At 39.9% G+C, this 18,835-nt stretch overlaps 1 protein-coding gene across 3 annotated transcripts in view; it reads right to left on the bottom strand.

Moving 5' to 3' along the window:
• Positions 1–18,835, bottom strand: part of LOC149321513 (transcription cofactor vestigial-like protein 4) — a 144,754-nt gene that overhangs the window by 18,974 nt on the left and 106,945 nt on the right. The window contains exon 1 of one of the 3 annotated variants that reach the window (XM_089523455.1): positions 484–557. The exons of the other annotated variants lie outside the window; for them this stretch is intronic. Coding sequence (XP_089379581.1) covers positions 484–497 — 14 coding nt within the window. The 5' untranslated portion in view covers positions 498–557. Of the gene's footprint in view, positions 1–483; positions 558–18,835 lie in introns of those variants that run through there. 3 annotated transcript variants of the gene reach the window in all.

The following is an 18,835-nucleotide window of genomic DNA, read 5'->3' as shown; positions in this document are numbered from 1 at the left end:
TGTATTGCAGAACTGTTAATGCTGCCTCTCTGTTTACTGGAACAGAGCAGTGGGTAATTCACACCCATCCTGGATATATTACTAAGTTTGCCAACTGTTTAAGGAAAAGGGGGAAAAGGGAGAGCTAGAGAGAGGCCCAGAGAAGGGGACTGTTCCCTTACACTTGTGCTTATTTCCAGTGCACCACTCTTTTTACAGAAGAGCAGCCAAAAGCATTACTGACAAGAAGCTAACATCCTACAGTGCCTGTTTATAAAGCCTCTATTCAAGTGGACACTAATTTGAAGACATGCACCTCATCCATGGTAATTGATGTGATTTTATAATTTGCAATAAGTTAATTTGCAGTAATTTACCACTAAGTTAGTCAGTGTTCAAAGAGAACCAAATAAAAGGAACACTATTATTTGAAAGTGTGTATATGACCTAAGCAGCTGCAATCACTTCATAAGAAAGAAGCCCTACTGGACCAGCAGAACTTACTTCTGAGGAAACATGCCCAGTACAGTGCCAGACAGTACCAAATTCCACTTGTGAAATCAAAGGGGAAAGGAAACACACATAGTTGGAAAAATGTTGACTGGTTGGTTGGATGGAGGCATGTTGGAATTCCTTCCCTACCTAAGGTTCCCTACTCAAGCCATATTACTGCACTACACTCTTACAGTGCTGCTATTCCACTTTGACTGCTTTGGCTGCCTCCTCTTGCATTTTGGGGCTTGTAGTTCAGTGAGGCCTAAGAGCTCTCTGGCTGAGAATTCTAAATGCTTCTGCTTAAACTGCAAATCCCAGAATGCAACAGGAGGCAGCCAGAACAGTTAAAGAGGAATAGCAGCAGAGGAATGATACTTTCCTGGAGTCAAGTGTTGAACATCCCAGTTTGCTACCCAAAATGAGTTTTCCAAGCTTGAATTTTTGTCTCACTTGAGTGTAATGGTCAAAATTCCTACAAAACCAAGAGTGAAACCAACCAGAATCAGTATGTGGAGTTTGGTGTTGGGGATTGCATATGCATGTGTGCAATGCCTTCTCAAAGTCATATGGAAGATTTCCTTGCTGAGTCTGTGGGTGCTGAATTCATGGATGTAGAGGGCCAAGTATACAGCATATCCAAAAATTATCTTTAGAATTTCAGTCAACACAGTGAGGACAGAAATAAGTAACTCTGCCATCTGTTAATGCATTCTCAAAAGTAATTTAGCACTACATAATATAATTACGTATTACAACACTACTTTATAATGACAGCCAATGTAGTATAGTGTAATTAGGACTGCACTGCTCTAACTAGACTGTAAGTCTGAATACAATGGTGACTTTGTTTTTACCTTTAAAAAAATCTTTTTTGGGGGTTCCCATTGCTATAATTGTCATAAAAGGTAAAGATAGTCCCTTGACATGAATGTCTAGTCGTAAACAACTGTAGGGAGGGTAGTGCTCGTCTCCATTTCTAAGCTAAAGAGTCAGCGTTGTCTGAGGACTGCTCTGGTGGTTATGTGGCCACCATGAGAAACGCTGTTACCTTCCCACTGAGAAGTGGTACCTATGTATCTACATGCATTTTCATGCTTTCGAACTGTTAGGTTGGCAGAAGCTGGGACTAGTGACGGGAGCTCACCCCATCATGCAATACTCTGGCCTCGAACTGCCAACCTTCTGATCTTCTGATCATCAGAACTGGCATCTTAACCACTAAGCCGCTGTATCATAGGTGCATAATAAAAATAAAATAAAATAAAATAAAGACACATGCATAAACACTATCACAAAGAAACTGATGAATACTTATTTGTATCACAATAATGTGTATTATCTTGATAGGCAAATACGTTCTGTAGAAATCTGTCATTTCACTGCCACTTTCCTATAATCCATAATATATCTGCTAGATCTAACATCATAAGCAATATCTCACACATGGAAAAAACAGCTATTTTATGGATGCCCCTGCTCCAATTGCAATTGACATTTTAGTTGCTAAATGTAAACTCAAAAATGAATATTTTCTATGTATTCTTAATGGTTCCAGCCAACAAATAGGAAATAAACTGATGTACTTGATTTGTTTATACACAAACATAATTATCCCCAAAAAGGCCACCCAGTAGTAATGATCCAGTGGTAGTCTGAAATATAACTTTAGAAGAATTGCAACAATTGAAATCCATGCCAAGCATTCCTTCATTTCGATGGCTACATTCCAAAAACCTATCTTGAAAGGCCTTAGAACAAAAGGTGTGACAGAAAAGGACTGCATGAGGGCCTCATTTTACATACAGTGAGCAATTTATTGTTGTTGAAGTACTTTCTTCACTTAGCACGTAACTGAAGCCAAAAAACACTGCTTGACAGATGGCAAATAAAACTTGAAAAAGGAATCTTTTAATTCATTAAACAGACTTAAAGGTATGTACATTAAAAACATTGATTTGATTATGTTTAGTTGCTTTTAAAAGTTTCTGTGATTTTATTTCCTGGCAGCAGATGTACTGCCAATTTATACTCAAGTTAAATCCTTTTGACAAGCAAGATGTCCAGTAAGATTCAAGTGAGGGCCAGTCAACATGATGAAAATTATCCAGTAAGAATGGATGTAGAATGTGATTCGAATGCATTTGTCCTTTGTTGGGGGGGGGGGGGGGGAATCTAAGAAAGCACTATCACACTTTTAACCGTAGTATACAGAAAGATGTACATGGTCCCCCTCGGTTATTAACTCTTTCTGCCCTCATTAAGCCTCCTGATATACTGCTTTGTCTAGCCAACATGGAGAAATAAATACACTCATCCCTCCATATTTGCAGATTTGATATTTGCGGATTTGATTATTCATGAATTTGATTAATATATTCTCTCTAGGAATATCTAGGTCATCCAGTGCAACTCTGTGTCAGCTTTAACTAAACATTGCACTGAAAGACCTAAAGATTCCTAGAGAGAATACTCTGCTAGGCATTTGTAGCTCCTCCAGGGCAGTTCTATGGTCAGTGTCTGTTGGACGTTGATCATAGAGTTGCACTGGAGAATCTAGAGATAATGTGGTGTTTTTCTTATTTGCAGTTTTTCCATATTCACAGGGGTCTTGTACCCCTAACCCTAGTGAATATGGAGGGGCAAATGTATTCATTTTTTTTCAACACGCACACATAAACACCCCAAGTTATGACTGGGTGAACGGGAAGCAACAACGGTCCCTCCTCAAACCCTAGAGGAGCCTTCCACGTGACCATTGCTTCTTTTCCTCTTGCCCACCAACTGGGAGAAAGGGCGGGGGGGGGTTAATTATATTAAAATCCTGCCTTGGTTCGTCAGAATCTAAAGTAGGGGGAGAAAAGAGACAGAGAACACCAGTGAAGGCTTTACATGTCTTTTTGTTCTGAGAGAAATGACACTACATTTTTTTATCAAACATTTATTTAAAGCCAAGATCATATGACACCAGTGGGAATAGGTGACCATGCAAGCAGAAGTTTGTATGTCCTCTCCTTTGATTGACTGCTGCAAGTAGCCAGCAGAACATGCATATGTGCGAATAAGTAGGAATACACTCAGAGAAGTGTAGGTTAATGAGAAAAACTGCACTAGTTCATGTAACACACCTGCGTTCAGACTATTCCTGAAGCTTGTAAATAGGCACTCTTGTGGTAGACTATGCTGTTGCCATGAAATGAGAAAAATAAACTTTTGAACATGATGACATGTCTACCTGGCTGGGTTATTTTTCCTTTCAGACCAGTTATGTGCCTCAAATGTCTAACAGAGGTTCTACAGGGTGAGGCAAGAGAGCCATCTCTGGGCCTTTTGCCAGGCTTAAGGAAGTTCATGGAGCATCCTGAACAACTTTGAACATGATGTCAAATACTACATGTAGTTTTCCTCCAACTTAAGGTGTCATTGTGATGCACCATGACATTTTCTATTGAATTAGATTATATCAAATACAACATGGAACCCTTTCATATACACCATGTAAGTGAAAGATGCAGGCATGGAAACAAATAAGCAGCAATGCAAATCTGTTTCTTTTCAATTGCTTTTCACAGAATCCCAGCAGCATTCCTTTTTTCATCCAAGTTCTATACTGTGTTACAGGACTTTAAAAATCCCTGCATGGAAAATCTGCTGTTCATGGTTTCCTCCTCAAAGCACAAAGATGAAAGAAATGCATATGCTTTCACTGACAGTGTCACGCACTACAAACTGGACACATTTCCAGAAAATTTCAATTAAGGCACATATCTTTTACATCCTTGGTTAACTTGAAATTTCAGACTTGAAATTCCTCTTTACTTTCATATGAACTTTGTTTCAAAAAATGTAAACTTACACACATTATTTTTAAAGGCTTCTGGAAAATAAAACAGGCTTCATGTAAATGTGTCTACCTGTGTCTTACAATGCTTTTCAAAATGTATTTTCCATTTCATCCTACTACCAGTGGATTATGTCTAAACTTTCATAAATATCTGATAGTATAGTGATATGGTGGCACATAATGACAGTCACAAATGATTAAGATATGGATAAAATATTTTTTTGGCCTAATACTAGGAGATGGAACAATAATGGGTTGAACATGCAATCAAAAGAACAGAGAATAATGTTTTCCTTAGTGTTAAGAGGCTGTACAAGCAGCTTGGAAGTTACACTCCTCACACATTCAATGTTTTTGCAAAGTGAACATGGAGCTGGCTACTGATGTCTTCCTCTGTCTGTTGCTGCAGCATTACATAACAACAATGCATCGATGTCACAGAAAAAGAACAGAAAGCACTGGCAAATCAGCATGGAAGAGTCAACAACACACCCACTAGAACAAAGTGACTGGCAGAGTACAATGTGAGCTATTTCATGTCAGAACAGAAAAGTTCTTATGTGTACATATACTAAATTTAAGATAAAAACAGTATTTTGGGTTGTGCATGCAAAGAAATACATATATACCACCAAGTATACCTAACACCACAGAAGAGATAGCTATGCATTCCCTCTAGTGTTTCTTGCAAAAAAAAAATCAATCAATCAATCTGTCAATGAATCAGTCCTCCTCCCCCCCCCCTCCTTATTAACGTCTTATTACCATCTTTTCCTGGCAAAAACTAAGGCAATTGAATTTTGTGACTTTTTGTTTGGCCTAATAACAGTATCATTACAACATAAATTTTGGATTATAGATAGCCAAAATTCTGTTAAAGAGCCAGTGCAACACAGCTACTTCATCAACCAAGAAGTCATACTGTAAGATTAATTAATATAGAAACAATCCACAGGCTTTATTATTCCTACCGCCACCTCACAGATCTCTCTGGCTTCCCTTTTCAATAAATCTTTGGCTTGTGACATTGATTCTTCCAAATGAGAAACATTCTCAGTCATCCTAAGGTATCCTGCTACCTTTAAAAACTTCTCTATTTTTTGTAAAAGAGGCAGTACATCACTGTGCTGCCATCTCTCTCTCCACACTATTTCCTTCTCATACCTCCTGAAAACCCATACCAAGGATGGCACCTCCTGGCCAGTGGGTGCCCTTTACACTGTCACTCCCTGCTGGCTATAATCAGCAGGAAAGCAGGCCAGAGAGACAGATTGAGAAAAGAGGCCTCCATGATGGTACTATGGACATGGCAATGCAAGTAGCCAAGCTTAGGCATTACCTATAACCAAGGATGGAAGGGCAAGAACCCTTCTCCTGTTCTTGGTGTCTTAAGAGCTGGGGGCAGAGGTGGAATCCTAGACTAGAATAAATCAATCCACAAACTTTAAGAGTGGAGTAGATGGCTAATTTGATAATCCAGGGTCAATGTGGAGCTAGACATGCTTGGTGAACACATGTGAATGGATCACTAGCCTCATTCAGGCATAACTTAACAAGTATGGCTCAACATGTAAACAGGAACATCCATTCCATTCCATTCCATTCCAGTGTTCCTTCAAAGAAAGAGACAAGTCTGAGAAGAAGTTCTATTTCCTGTGCATAATCACTGCCCAGTACTTCTTCACACAATACTTTCCATGTGAAAAAAGCAAGGATATACACTCCCTCTTCGTGAGTTGATTCAAACTGGTTAGGTAATGTCTAAACTTGGCTACTTGCATTGCCATGTCCCAATTCTAGGACTTTTTGTAACCTTGGAATGGAAGCATGGCTTCTCTCCTCAGACCTCTCATGAACATTTGCAGTCAAATGTGTCGACGGTAAATGTAAAGTTGCTCCTATTCTGACTCCAAATAAATAGAGATGAAAGCACTTGGCAATGAGAAGAGAACCAGTGGCCCAAGCCACCATAACTAATGGTAAGAAATGCTGGGAGCTGTAATGCTACTACATCTGGAGAGCAAAGATGATTCCCATCACTGACTTAAGAGTAAAACCAGTTTGGATATTTTATTTTCTTGGCCTTGTCATGTTAAGTTTATAGTTCTCAGGAGTTTGAGCAAGAACGCTTAAGCTACACAAAAGTCCAGCTGAGAACAGAGGTCACATGTTGCCTACCTCCTGGGGTTATAATTAATCACACATAATTCCCTGTATCTACAGAAGTCAGCTGCTTGCCGAACTGATGAAAAAAAGGGAAAATGAATTCAGTTCTGTATAAAATTTGGCATATTGCCAGACAGGCAAAGTGACTATAGACATGCAAAGTTTGAGCACACACAGCTAAGTGATTTTGTAAGCAAATATTAATTTTTTGTGCACTTTTAAAAAAAGAACAGAGATGCTGCATTGAAAAAGAAGTTCCGTTTCTGCCACATCTCTGCAGTGCAGTTTCTGCACTGAGACAATTACAAATGACACTTCTGAAAAATTCCCATTAAAGTGGTCATCAAATCAAAATCAGAAGCTTTATTCCCAGCAAGTCCTTAAAAAAGATTTCTTGCAAACAAATTAACAATCACATGAAAGGCCTCCTCTGTGGTGGCTCCTCAGCTAGTGCTTTTCTTTCCAATAGCAGTCCACTTGTGTTTTCTTTTAGACCAGCTTTTAAGAACCTGCAAAGAGCTCATATACTCAAGAAAGTCAAATATATCAAAACAAAACTAGAGTTCACAGGCTAATAACACCATTAATAGGCCGGACTAAAATTCCACAAAAGTTATGCAAGCTTTTGAATTTTTGAGACTACCTACATACTGGTATATTGCATCTTTGTGATGTATCTTAGGTCTCATTCACATGTCATTTTTTTACTGGAACAATGTGAATAACCTCATTCACGCATTCTGGGTTTGTTATTCACACCATGGAACCACATCTTTTCAGGAACTGCATTGCTCCACATCTCTATGAGTTTGCTTGCTCACATGTGCTAGCACCTTTCCCTTGTCCCTGCACCCCTCAGCCGGACAGAAGGGGGGCTCAGCATCCCTCCCCCCTTTCCTCTTTCCTTCCCAGTGGCAGCTGTTACACTGGGGAAGGGGTGGGGTGGTGTTTTCTTGACCATGTGGGCTGCTGATCATATGAATGCATTCAAAACCCTTTAAAGGCATGGAGAGTTGTATCTCAAGTTTCTTTGGGTCTATTTACATCATTGTTCACACAGCCAACAATGGGAATCCTTGTAAAAACTTGGGGAAAATACAGATATCAATTATTCCAGGATAAGTGAGGGTTTTGGCAGCACCCCCCCCCCCCCAAAAAAAAACAACCCCTTAATGTAGTGCATTCAGGATGCATGTGAACAACAAAGATTCATCTTGAATTCATCCTGGATTATTTTCATCATGTGAATAACTCCATACTCTCCAAGGCCATGAACCTCAGAAGCAGCATACAATTCTTTAAGCAGGAGCACAATTTAAAAAAAAATACCAGAAGAATTTTACATGTACTTCTCAAGCCACCACCATAATTGAAGGAAATCCTGCCAAGCTGATCACATCATAAAAGGAGAAGGGAGCGGAGAGGAGGAGGGAAAGAATGTGGTAGCACGTCCTTAAGACTAAGCGGTTTTTATTTTAGTATGTGCTTTTGTGAATGCAAACAAACCTAACCTGCACACTACAAGTCGGTTTTCTAAAGTAGCCACCATTTAATCCAGTTGTGGAATCGTACCTTGAAGTTGTTTCTGATCGTATTGCATCTGACAAAGTGGGTTTATATGTTGTTATTTATGTAATTACTTATATCCAATCTTTCTCCCAATATAGAGACTCAAGGTAGCTAACAACAAATCTGGAACAATACAAAAGCATTAAAAATGTAGATATATAGTTTAGAAAACAATTAAATATTTTTTAAAAGTTAAAACAAGTACATATCAAAAAATTATATACAGTGAAACCTCGATACCTCCAGACTTGCCATCTACAGATTTCAGCAACCGCAGATGGCAAGCCCCTGTCATCCCCAGTGACAGCGTGCGCATACAGCCATGCTGCCATTAGGGGCAATGGAACTTCGCTATGCACTGGTGAATGCATGCACTGTCACTGTGGACAATGGGAGTTGAGTATCCGTGGATTTTGGTATCCACCCCCCCCCCCCCCATACTGAGGTTCCACTGTACAAAATTTGATATCTGAACTGGTCAGCAATTAATAGCCTAACCCTTGTCATTCTGATAAAGTCTGATGGCACAAAAATGTTTTTATCTGCTGCTGAATGGAGAGCAGGGATGGGGCTTAAGAGATGGAATTCCAGAGCCTGGGAGCAGCCACCAAGAAGGACCTCTCTTGATTATCTTAGTACTCTAATGGGCTCGTAAATAGAGATACAGTCCTTCAAATAACCTAAATTCATGCACAAAAACTCATGCTAAAATTAAACCCACTTAGTCTTAAAAGTACTGCCACATTCCTTTTCTACTCCCCCTCCTTTCCTCCTTTTTATGGTACAAGAGACTAACATGGCTATTTCGTTGAACACCACATCCTACGAAGTGTTTCTTACCGAGTTAAACACACACACCCCTGAACAAGAAACCAAGCATCAATGTTTGAAGTGTAGCTTGAGAAGGGAGGGGACATTACACAGGGCAGCTTCGTTCACTGGATGCCCACTAACTGTATTCACAACTATGGGAAACATTTCCAACCACACTTAAAGCATCACAGACATTATCTCCTCTGCAGGTGAGGCAAAGAAAGCCAGTGTGGCATAATGGTTTGAGTGTTGGATTATGACTCTGGAGACCAGGGTTCGATTCCCTCCTTGGCCATGAAACCCACTGAGTGACCTTGGGCAAGTCACATGATCTCAACCTCCAGTTGCCAAATCTTGCCAAGAAAACCCCATGATAGCCTTAGGGTTGCCATAACTCAGAAATGACTTGAAGGCACAGAACAACAACAACAACAACAGGTGAGGCAATCTGCAAATGGTAAGAGACTTACACCATTTGTTGAAGGGGCCTCCCTATTTCTTTTCTTTTTTTTTTTTAAGGGATAATTTTAATCATAATCTGTTACAATGTTTTAATTGCATCTGTTATTTATTTGCAGTCCACAGTTATTATCCATGGTCAGGGAGGGTAGAAAGGCAGGGCACACAAATTTAACAAATAGCAAGAAATAAAATTGGCACTTTGTTCTAGCTTTAAATACACACAATTTACACACTGGAGGCTGTCATGTGTCCACAGCAGGAGCAACATTTTTTGCTGCCCGAGTCTTGTCTTTTTCCATTTAGCAGGATAGCCACCTCTGTGCTCCTTAAACCTGAAAGTATGAGGTTCACTGCTTAGCCACAGTTACAGCTGGTGTCACCAAAAGGTGTCTGCGACATACAACTGATGCATACTTGTGAAGAAAAACCCCTGTTGCTTTTCCAGCAGAGCTACTGATCCACTCTTGCACTTCTCTGTTCAGCAGCATTTTGAAAAAGTTTAAATGAATCACAGCTGAAAATATGGCACTGCCATCTGGATTCAGAAAGCAAGGCTCTGGTTTGAAAAAGCAATGATCAGGGAATCAAATGAAAGCGCTCGCTCTCCCCTCCCCAACACCATATATATTTTTTTTGTACTAACCTCACTTTAATCATTGCCAAAGAGCATGAAGACAACCCTGCGTCCTCCCACAAGGAAGCCTTGGGCCTCACAAACTTGGCAAGCACTCTCCTGCACAAAAAGATCAGCAGGCAGAGGCGGCATCAAAATAAGAGTCCCTCTAGCCCCAAAGCTGGGCTATACAAGAAGAACAGGATGCATATTTCTTCTGTACTCGCTGAAACATCATTTTTGTGGAAATCGCTTTCTCATCCTTCCAGAGGTTTTCATGGGTTTTTTTCCTAGAGTGGGTCTCTCTTAAATTTTGGTGCTTTTTAAAATTCTTTAAAGGAGAGGGGGAAAATGAGCTTTGCATCTCCCCATGGATTAGCTTTGTGGCTAAGAGATCAAAGAGAGAAAGAGACAATAAAACCAGGGGGACCCAAAGGATGCTCAGAGGTACCTTCCAAAAGCTAGAGGTAAGGGTATGTGTCCTACTTAGCCGTTGCATCAGTAATCCACATAACTGGGTGTGTGTGTAAGTGTGTATATAATCATCATTCTGCACAGAGACAAAAGCAAGCAGTAAGCTGGCACTCTGCCCAGGATGCCCACGTGGCTGGTTTTTTAGCTTGCCCTGCCAAGCATTTGATTTTGCTTTGTAAAGTGCTCACCTTCATTGCCAGTCAGTTTTAACAGCCCAAGCAACCACGTCATCCCTTTGGTTTAAAGACAGGCCCATTCAGCATTCAATATGTAAATCTATATGGCAAGAACTCTAACACAGAGATACTAGATTAAATTGGGTGTGCAGATCAAGGGTCTAATTTTACATTTCTTGTATTAGGATTTCTAAGTGCAAGTACTAGCTTGACTGCCACATCTGTCTTCACAAGGGAGAGGAAACTGAAAAATGCAGTTAGCTCCCTGGAAGAGAAATAATGGAATGAAACAGCATGCATGAGTTGAGGGGGAAAAGTAATATTTCAAGTAAGAAATCCATCTCAACCTCCATGTCCATTTTTAAGAAATCCAGACGCAAATAAGAATTTTTAAACCATGCATTTTACCGCTTTACATGTATTGGCACAGAATAGAAGCACAGAACCATAAAGTTAGAAGACATCCCAAGGGCTATCTGTTGTCCTTGTTGCTGCTGCTGCTGTTACTGTTGCCATTATCATTATCATTATCATCATCATCCACCTTTTTTTCCAAAATTGGGACACAAAATAAAACATTAAAAAGTGAGCATTAAAATAGAATTAAACAAGTACAGTATTAAAACACATACTGTAATTCACAGAAAAAATAAAAGTTAAAAATGTCTTAAAACAATATATATTAAAACAATTAAAATACTAAAACACTTTTAAAAAAATAAATAAAACTATATACAGACCCTTTAAAACTTCAAAACCAGCACCACGCAGCATTAAGAGCCCAACACCAACCATCTGTAAAGGCCTGGAGGTACAAAAATGTTTTACCTTGCTACCAGAAGGGACCATCCTGGCCTTTCTGGGGAGGGAGTTCCAAAGTCTGGGGTAGCTCCTGTAAAGGCCCTCTCCTTTGTTCCCACCAATGAGCCTGAGATGGTGGGGGGACAGAGAGGAGGGCCTCTCCAGATGATCTTAAAACCCTAATGGACTCCTGTCTTGCAGAGCAATTAATAGTTTCTTCCTTTTCACAAAATGAATAGACCTCCCAAATATTGTCAATACAAATTTATGGAGAAGACTGGGCTGAATATAAGTCCCTACACAACAACCATTCACTCCTCCTCCAGCAGAACCATTACTTAAAAAACCTGTATCGTCAAACACACCTTGGCAGAAATCCTACTGTTATTTCCAGCTAGAGTGAAGCCACTGAATCAGTGGGACTGGTTTATGTGCTGGCTCACTATTCAACAACTCAGTCAATGGGTTGACTCTAGCTGGGACTAACCAAAAGGATTCCAGCCTTTGGGTGTTAAACCATGTGGCCCAAGGTTAGTGGAGCACAGTAGCTAAGAGAGTAAGGAGAGCCCATTATGCAGTTTGCATGTTCCATATGATCCACAAGTGATCCCGCTGACCCCTCCCAAACATGCAGTACCACCGTCCAAATTTGGCCAGTCCCCTCTTTTTTGGCCCCAAACAATCCTTGAATAGATTTTAAATCAGTACAATATGCTGTTTCAAGAAGTAGTCCCCTCAAAACATGGAAAAAACATAAAACCTCAAAATGCTATTAGAAACGATGTAATGTTACCTCAATCGTTGCCATAATGGCATGGTTGCAGCTCTCTACAGCTCTGGAGGAACAAAATTGACTGGTGCACCCTCCCCCTAATCCAGCTCCAGAGTGTACAGACCTTTGACATAAGCATTCAAACCTCTGTTCAGGCTTTGGTTCAAATCTTGGTTAAGGTACGAATCATTTTGTCTCAGTCAGTTCCCATCTCCAAAACAGGGCAGTTATGACAGCTGAACTTGCAGGTTTTCTGTATATATTCCTTTTGCAAACAAGTTAACAATGCTGCTGGTATCAGTGTTGTCAGTAGCATCAATGGAATATGTATGTATGCATACAGAGTGCTGCCCTCCAAATGTTGGACCGCATGTTCCAGCATACCCAGCCAGCATAGCCAATGGTGAGGAATGCTGGAGTGTGCTCCAACTGTGCATGAAGGACCACACAATTCTCACCCCTTGCTTAGACACAGGCAACATGTTTCACACCAATACACCACTCTACTTTACATATTAGGTTTAAAACATTAAGTAAATAAAACAGAAAGATATAGGGCACCTGTTGGTGGTATGGAAACAATATACATTACTTAATTTATTATATCTGACACACACACATATATTTAAAGTGTTTAAGTGTTGTCATCCAGACCAATAGCATATACAAGGGCTTTTTAATCTGACTGACGGGTGACTCAGTGTTAGTGGCATTTGTGGAAACATCTACCCCCTTTCTGTTGATGCTCTGTTGTTATGTGCTTTCAAGTCATTTCACACTTAAGGCAACTCTAAGGGGAACCTATCACAGGGTTTTCTTGGCAAGATTTATTCAGAAAGAGTTTTCCATTGCCGTCCTCTCAGGCTGAGAGATTGTGGCTTGCCTAAGGTCACCCAATGGGTTTCCATGGCCAAGTGGGGATCCAAACCCTGGTCTCCAGAGTCTTTGTCCAATGCTCAAGGTACTATACTATGCTGGCTCCCACTGAGGCATATTCATCTTAATTGTTTTTTAAAATATACTATGTAAAAAAAGATATGTGGGTATATGTACCTCCAAATTGCCTGTTGGCAACCCCACAAACTTTTGTAGGGTTTTCTTAGGCAAGGAATACCCAGAGGTGGATTTGCCAGTTCCTTCCTCTAAAATGTAGCCCACAGCACCTGGTATTTGTTGGCAGTCTCCCATTCAAGTACTACCCAGGGTTGCCCCTGCTTAGCTTCCAAGATCAGATGGAATCTGGGGCCTTTAGGGTATAAATTCTTTCTTTATTCAATCAGTTAAAAAATCCTACTACATTAGTAATTTTGACTGAGATACAAAGGGTCTAGATACATTCTGGGGTGCATGCAGAGTGCCTTTTGCTTCCACTCCATATTGTGTAACTCCTAGAAAATCCACACTCAAAATGATAGATGACATTAAGCAAATCGTTCCCCCACACACTTCCAGTGTCCAGGGCAGTTTTTCAAGATCTACAAGGGGCTGTATCCAGAAAAATATTGGAAAATCCCAATATTGGGATTGAAAATAAGGAATGGGGTTGCAATGGGAACAGACAAATAAATAGTGGGGTCTATTCACTATGCCAGTGTGGTGTAGTAGTTTGAGTGTTGGATGATGACTCTGGAGACCAGGGTTCAATTCTCCACTTGGCCATGAAATTCACTGGGTGGCCTTGGGCAAGTCACATGCTCTCATCCTCAGGGGAAAGCAATGGCAAACCTCATTTGAACAAATCTTGCTAAGAAAACCCCATGATAGGGTCCCCTCAGAGTTGCCATAGGTCAGAAATGACTTGAAGGCACATAACCACATCACCACAAAGTGAAAGCCAGCGTGATGTAGTGGCTAGAGTGCTGGGATACAACTCCAGGAGACCCTGCCCAGCCATGGTAACCCCTGAAAAAGTCACTCTCTCCGCCTCAGAATTACCTAATAGTAAGCATCCTCTGAATAAATCTCCCCAGAAAGACCCTAGGATAGGGTTGCCATAAGGTGAAGTTAGCTGACTTGAAAGCACATAACAAGTCACAAAGAAAAATAAAAAAACTCCTTAAATATATAAATTTAACTAATTTTTTAATAATGTGGTATTAAATCATATACTTCAACTGATAAAAATATGTTTTCAATGTATTGATCCTCCCCATCACCTGATTATCATAACTATTTCACCTTCCCTGCCCTTTAACGTTTTAGTACATCTGGTGGCTTTTAATCTTCTTATTTTGGATGGGATGATAAAGAGGTAGCCATAATCAAAAGTTTAATCATTGTCAATATTGGACCCAAGTACCTTAATTGGCTTAAAGGTTCAAGGAAAGAGCCAAAACAACTTGTGCAACCTTTTAGCACTACAAAAATCTGCTCCTGAGTGAGTGATAAAACTTGGCAGCTTTAGACAGAATTAATGCCAGTTTGAGAGGAAGGAGAATTGTAGCGGATTGCAATGTAAGAGAAAATGAAAGATATTTGCAAATACATCATTTTTAGCTGGGGAAAAATTGTATTCAACTAAAAGTAAACATAAGATTTTATTCCAAATCCTGATTTTACAGTCATTGTCTATAGCAACTGTGTCCATAACATTCCAACTCTCAAGAGTGCTACTTTCTAGTAAATGGTACATCTGTCAAACTGCAGGAAACATCTGGGAAAATCATTGAACAAAAAGTAGCAAGTTCAAAACTTTTGTTTCATAGAGTTTTTGCTGCACTAGTGAAAAATGTAGAATTTGATTTTAGGGATTGCTTGGCTTTCTCTGTGCAGTTAACATGCAGAGACTCTAGTAAAATAAACAGAATTAGCGTATTCATATCTTATGCATTCACTAACCTAGAAGCAGTTCAGTTTGCTTAAATCTGTAACAAGCTACTGCTGTTGCCACCACCACACTTCAGAGATACTTGCAGTGGTGGGTCCGCCACCAAATGGGGATCGCTGCATGGGGGGGATTGCCCCTTTGTGGGGAGCCACTTCAGATGCAGAATGAAGGCAAAGGCTGGTCCCTGTGGCTTGGTGTCGTGTGCCTTCAAGCAATTTCCTGAGCTGGATGAGTTGGTCTTGGAAGTGGTGTTGGAATCCCTCCTATTTGCCATACTGGGAGACTTCAACATCCATGCTGAGACTGCTCTTTCAGGAGTGACTCAGGACTACATGTCCTCCATGACAACCATGGGTCTCCCAAGTAGCATTTGGTATCATCCAAGTTGCAATACATGTTTTTTCTGTCTTGCTTCTCTTGACCTTACATTACCTCATTAACCGCCCAAGAGAAGGTTCTTGGTTGAAAATACAGGTCCCCACATTAATAATAATATCACATGATACACAGCATTTGCCTTTGAAAGAATGTTTTGTATAATAACCTAGAAAAACCATGCTGGATCAGCCTAAAGATCAATCTAGTCTAGACTTCAGTTCCCACAGTGGAAATGCAGATGCTGGTGGGATGCCCATAAAGAGAACATGAGTCCAAATGTGTTCTCCCCTTCATACTTTCTAGCAATTAGTACTGAAAGACATACTGCCTCGACCCTGAAGTTGGTACATAGCCACCTTCATAAGGCTAATAACCACTGATAGCAACCACTGATTATTCTCCAATCCACAGCTTGACAATGCATTATTGTAGAAGTGGTTCCTTTTATCTGTCCTGTCTCTTGCATCCTGCAACTTCAGTGGACATTTCTAGGTTCTAGTATTAAGAGAAGTTAGAAAACAGACTCCTATCTACTTTTAACACATCATGCATAACTATATCATGCCTCCTTGCCACTTCACTCAACCTTTTTCTGAATGTAAATACTAAACATCGTAACTCATACCTCACAGGGAAATTGTTCTAACCCCTTGATAATTTCTCTTACGTTTTCCTGCTCCATTTCAAGATCTACAGCATTTTTTGAAAGCCTAGAATTTTATTCCCAAAAAGAAATTAGTTACATTCATCAGGGCTGCACTCCCTAGTCAACATTTTCCTTGAGCTATTCTCAATGCAAGATCTGGAAGAGACCACAAGGGCCATCCAGTCCAACTCCCTGTCATGCAGGAAGACATAATCAAAGCACTCTCAAGACTCCACCCCACTCCTAGGCAGTATGCGCCACTGTCAAACAGCTCTTACCATCCTAATGTTTAGGTGGACTCTCCTTTCCTGGAATTTGAATCCACTGCTTCCAGACCTTTGAAGACATTTACAAATGTGAAACAAATATGCCCTGACAGGCAATAACTTATCATGATTCCTTTCTGTGCATCCAACCTCACTTTCTGTCTGTTTAGAGATGTATGTATCTTAAAACAACAAAAACATCATCTGATACAAAATACAGGCCTGCGAGTCTACCATCAACACTTTTCTTTCCCTGTATGATTTTTTAAAATATCTTTGGCCTTATGAAGAAGCCAGTGGCACTTAGAAAGCTTGCATGAAATATTTTGTGCATTTTGGTTTGCCAATAAAGTTTCACTCTTCTGTGGGGTTTGGATTTTATGGCATTTTAAAACAACATGTAACCTACAGAGCTGTCATACAAGTAACATCTGCTGAAATTCCCTCTTCTTCACAACTACTAAAGGTAGAGGTGCCTTGGCTCATATGTCTCCTCATGATATTAGGCATCATTAAGAATAATGAACAAGTAGCAAATTCAGCTACCATGTGAATTTGCAGTTGCAATACTGCAGGACTGAATCAGAATAGGTATATAAAGAAAGTTCCGCCATCATTAAAATAACACCATGTTCATGAAATAAAATATTGGAGTGAGGGTAGATGAGAAGAAGTCTTTTGAGAAGAAGTCTTTTCAAGTTTAAACTGAATATGGATTACCAATATCCAATTTAACAGGATCTTTTGTTCCACAGAGTTGCTTGGTCACTTGTGCTACTACATACATATTTTTTTCTGCAATGCATTTAAAAAATAATAATAATTAATTTTAAGGACCATACCAAGTGGTAAGGTCTCTCTGTATTTTCCACCAAGCTGCACAGGCATATGTATTAGTAATCCAATGATGATGAATAGGAAAGGGATTCCAGACTCCTTTAATCTTTACAGCAGGCTTTCTGTCAGTTCCCTGACCCCACACAGACTTTACATGCTTCCTCTCAAAGCTCTCTAAGGCCACACAGAACTCTTCTCTCTCCCCAATATAGGACTTCCAATGTTGGCATAGCCATACTACACTCCAGTACCTGAAGATGGTCTCATGCTGCCTTAAATGATCCTATCTTTCAGCTCTTACCTATACCTAGCAGGAAAGTGACTTGTGCACACATTCACACAACATATGCAACAATAACAAAGGAACTAAAATTATGACACAATAAACTTTTTGCATAGAGAGAGCATGGAAAATCCAAAATGTATACAATAGGAAAATGTTTTAAGTTGTTTCCCCTTTCTACAGGCATCCATTTCACATACTGTTAAAGAACTGTCTGCTTTTCTCCCCAAAGCCGTATCTGGAAAATAACTTATTTCCAAACCAATGCAAACCAGCATTGGTATGCAGCAAAAGATAATACAAAGGACAGAATAATCACCAACATTTATGAAGAAAAAAACACCAGGAAATGCACAGAAAGAATTAATTTCATCAGTTTATATTATGCAGACAGTCAATATCTAGAAATGGAAGAACCATCACCAATAAACAATGAAAAACCAACCCAACCACAGGCATCTGGACTATAGAATTTTAGCTCACATTTGAGTATACCATGAAACATCTTCATCTGGTAAGCCGGTAGTCTTTATTCACCTTTCATTTTATCCCGAGATTGTTTTTGGCAGCCTCATTATATTCCTATCTAATAAAAGTGGTACATTTATAAAAGAGGAACATCTGTTCTTTACTGTATCAGTGGACTATAGTCCCCATATAGCCAAAGGGCTCGTTCCCACTATAATTGAAAGTGAATTGCTGATCGGTTTATATGACCGTCATTCCCATTTGAAACTGATTCTGATCCTAATTTCATTGATTTCTGTAATGATAAAACGAGGCAAACACAAAGAACCCAGTTTTTGCAGACACTAGTTTTCTAGCGATTCTTTTGGACTGATTCTGGAGCATGTTCAACAAGTGGGAACGATGGATCTGAATCGCATCATTCTAGAGGGGAGGGACTAATGGCAGAAGGGTGTTTACCATCCCTCCTCAATTTTGAGTAGATCCACCATCTAAAAAAATAAAACCATGTGCCAGTAGATCAAACTACAAGCACAAAGGCAGCGCTGGGGGGGGGGGGGTGGATCTACCCAAAACTGAGGAGGGATGGTAAACACTCCTCTTGCAATCAGTGATGCAAGTAGTTGCAAAACCAATGAAACAAATCTTTTATCAATTTATTTTAAATATATATTTATATAGTTCCCAAGCCGATGACGCACAAAGGACTGATTACAAGGGGCTAAGGAAAAGATCCTATGCTAGTCGTCTTTGCTTGCCTACAACAGGCAAAGTCACAGTTGGTGCCTCTTTACTGAGCAGGATTGAAGAAAAAGAAAGGGGGCAAGTGAATTAGCCTGCATCACCAGCTACCTCCAGCATGTTAAAAAACCAAAAGCATAGAGCTATATGTTTGGCTACTTACACATACTAGCTGTTGCAGGCATCCTTTTTCAACCCCATTTTCCCCAAAATCATTTTATGGAAAAA

The sequence above is a fragment of the Sceloporus occidentalis genome, unplaced genomic scaffold, assembly GCF_023333645.1.
Source record: "Sceloporus occidentalis isolate IW3139 unplaced genomic scaffold, rSceOcc1.0.p SCAF_1, whole genome shotgun sequence".
Classification (NCBI taxonomy): Eukaryota; Metazoa; Chordata; class Lepidosauria; order Squamata; family Phrynosomatidae; genus Sceloporus; species Sceloporus occidentalis.
Note: the sequence above shows the minus strand (reverse complement) of the source record. Positions and strands in the feature narration are given on the sequence as shown.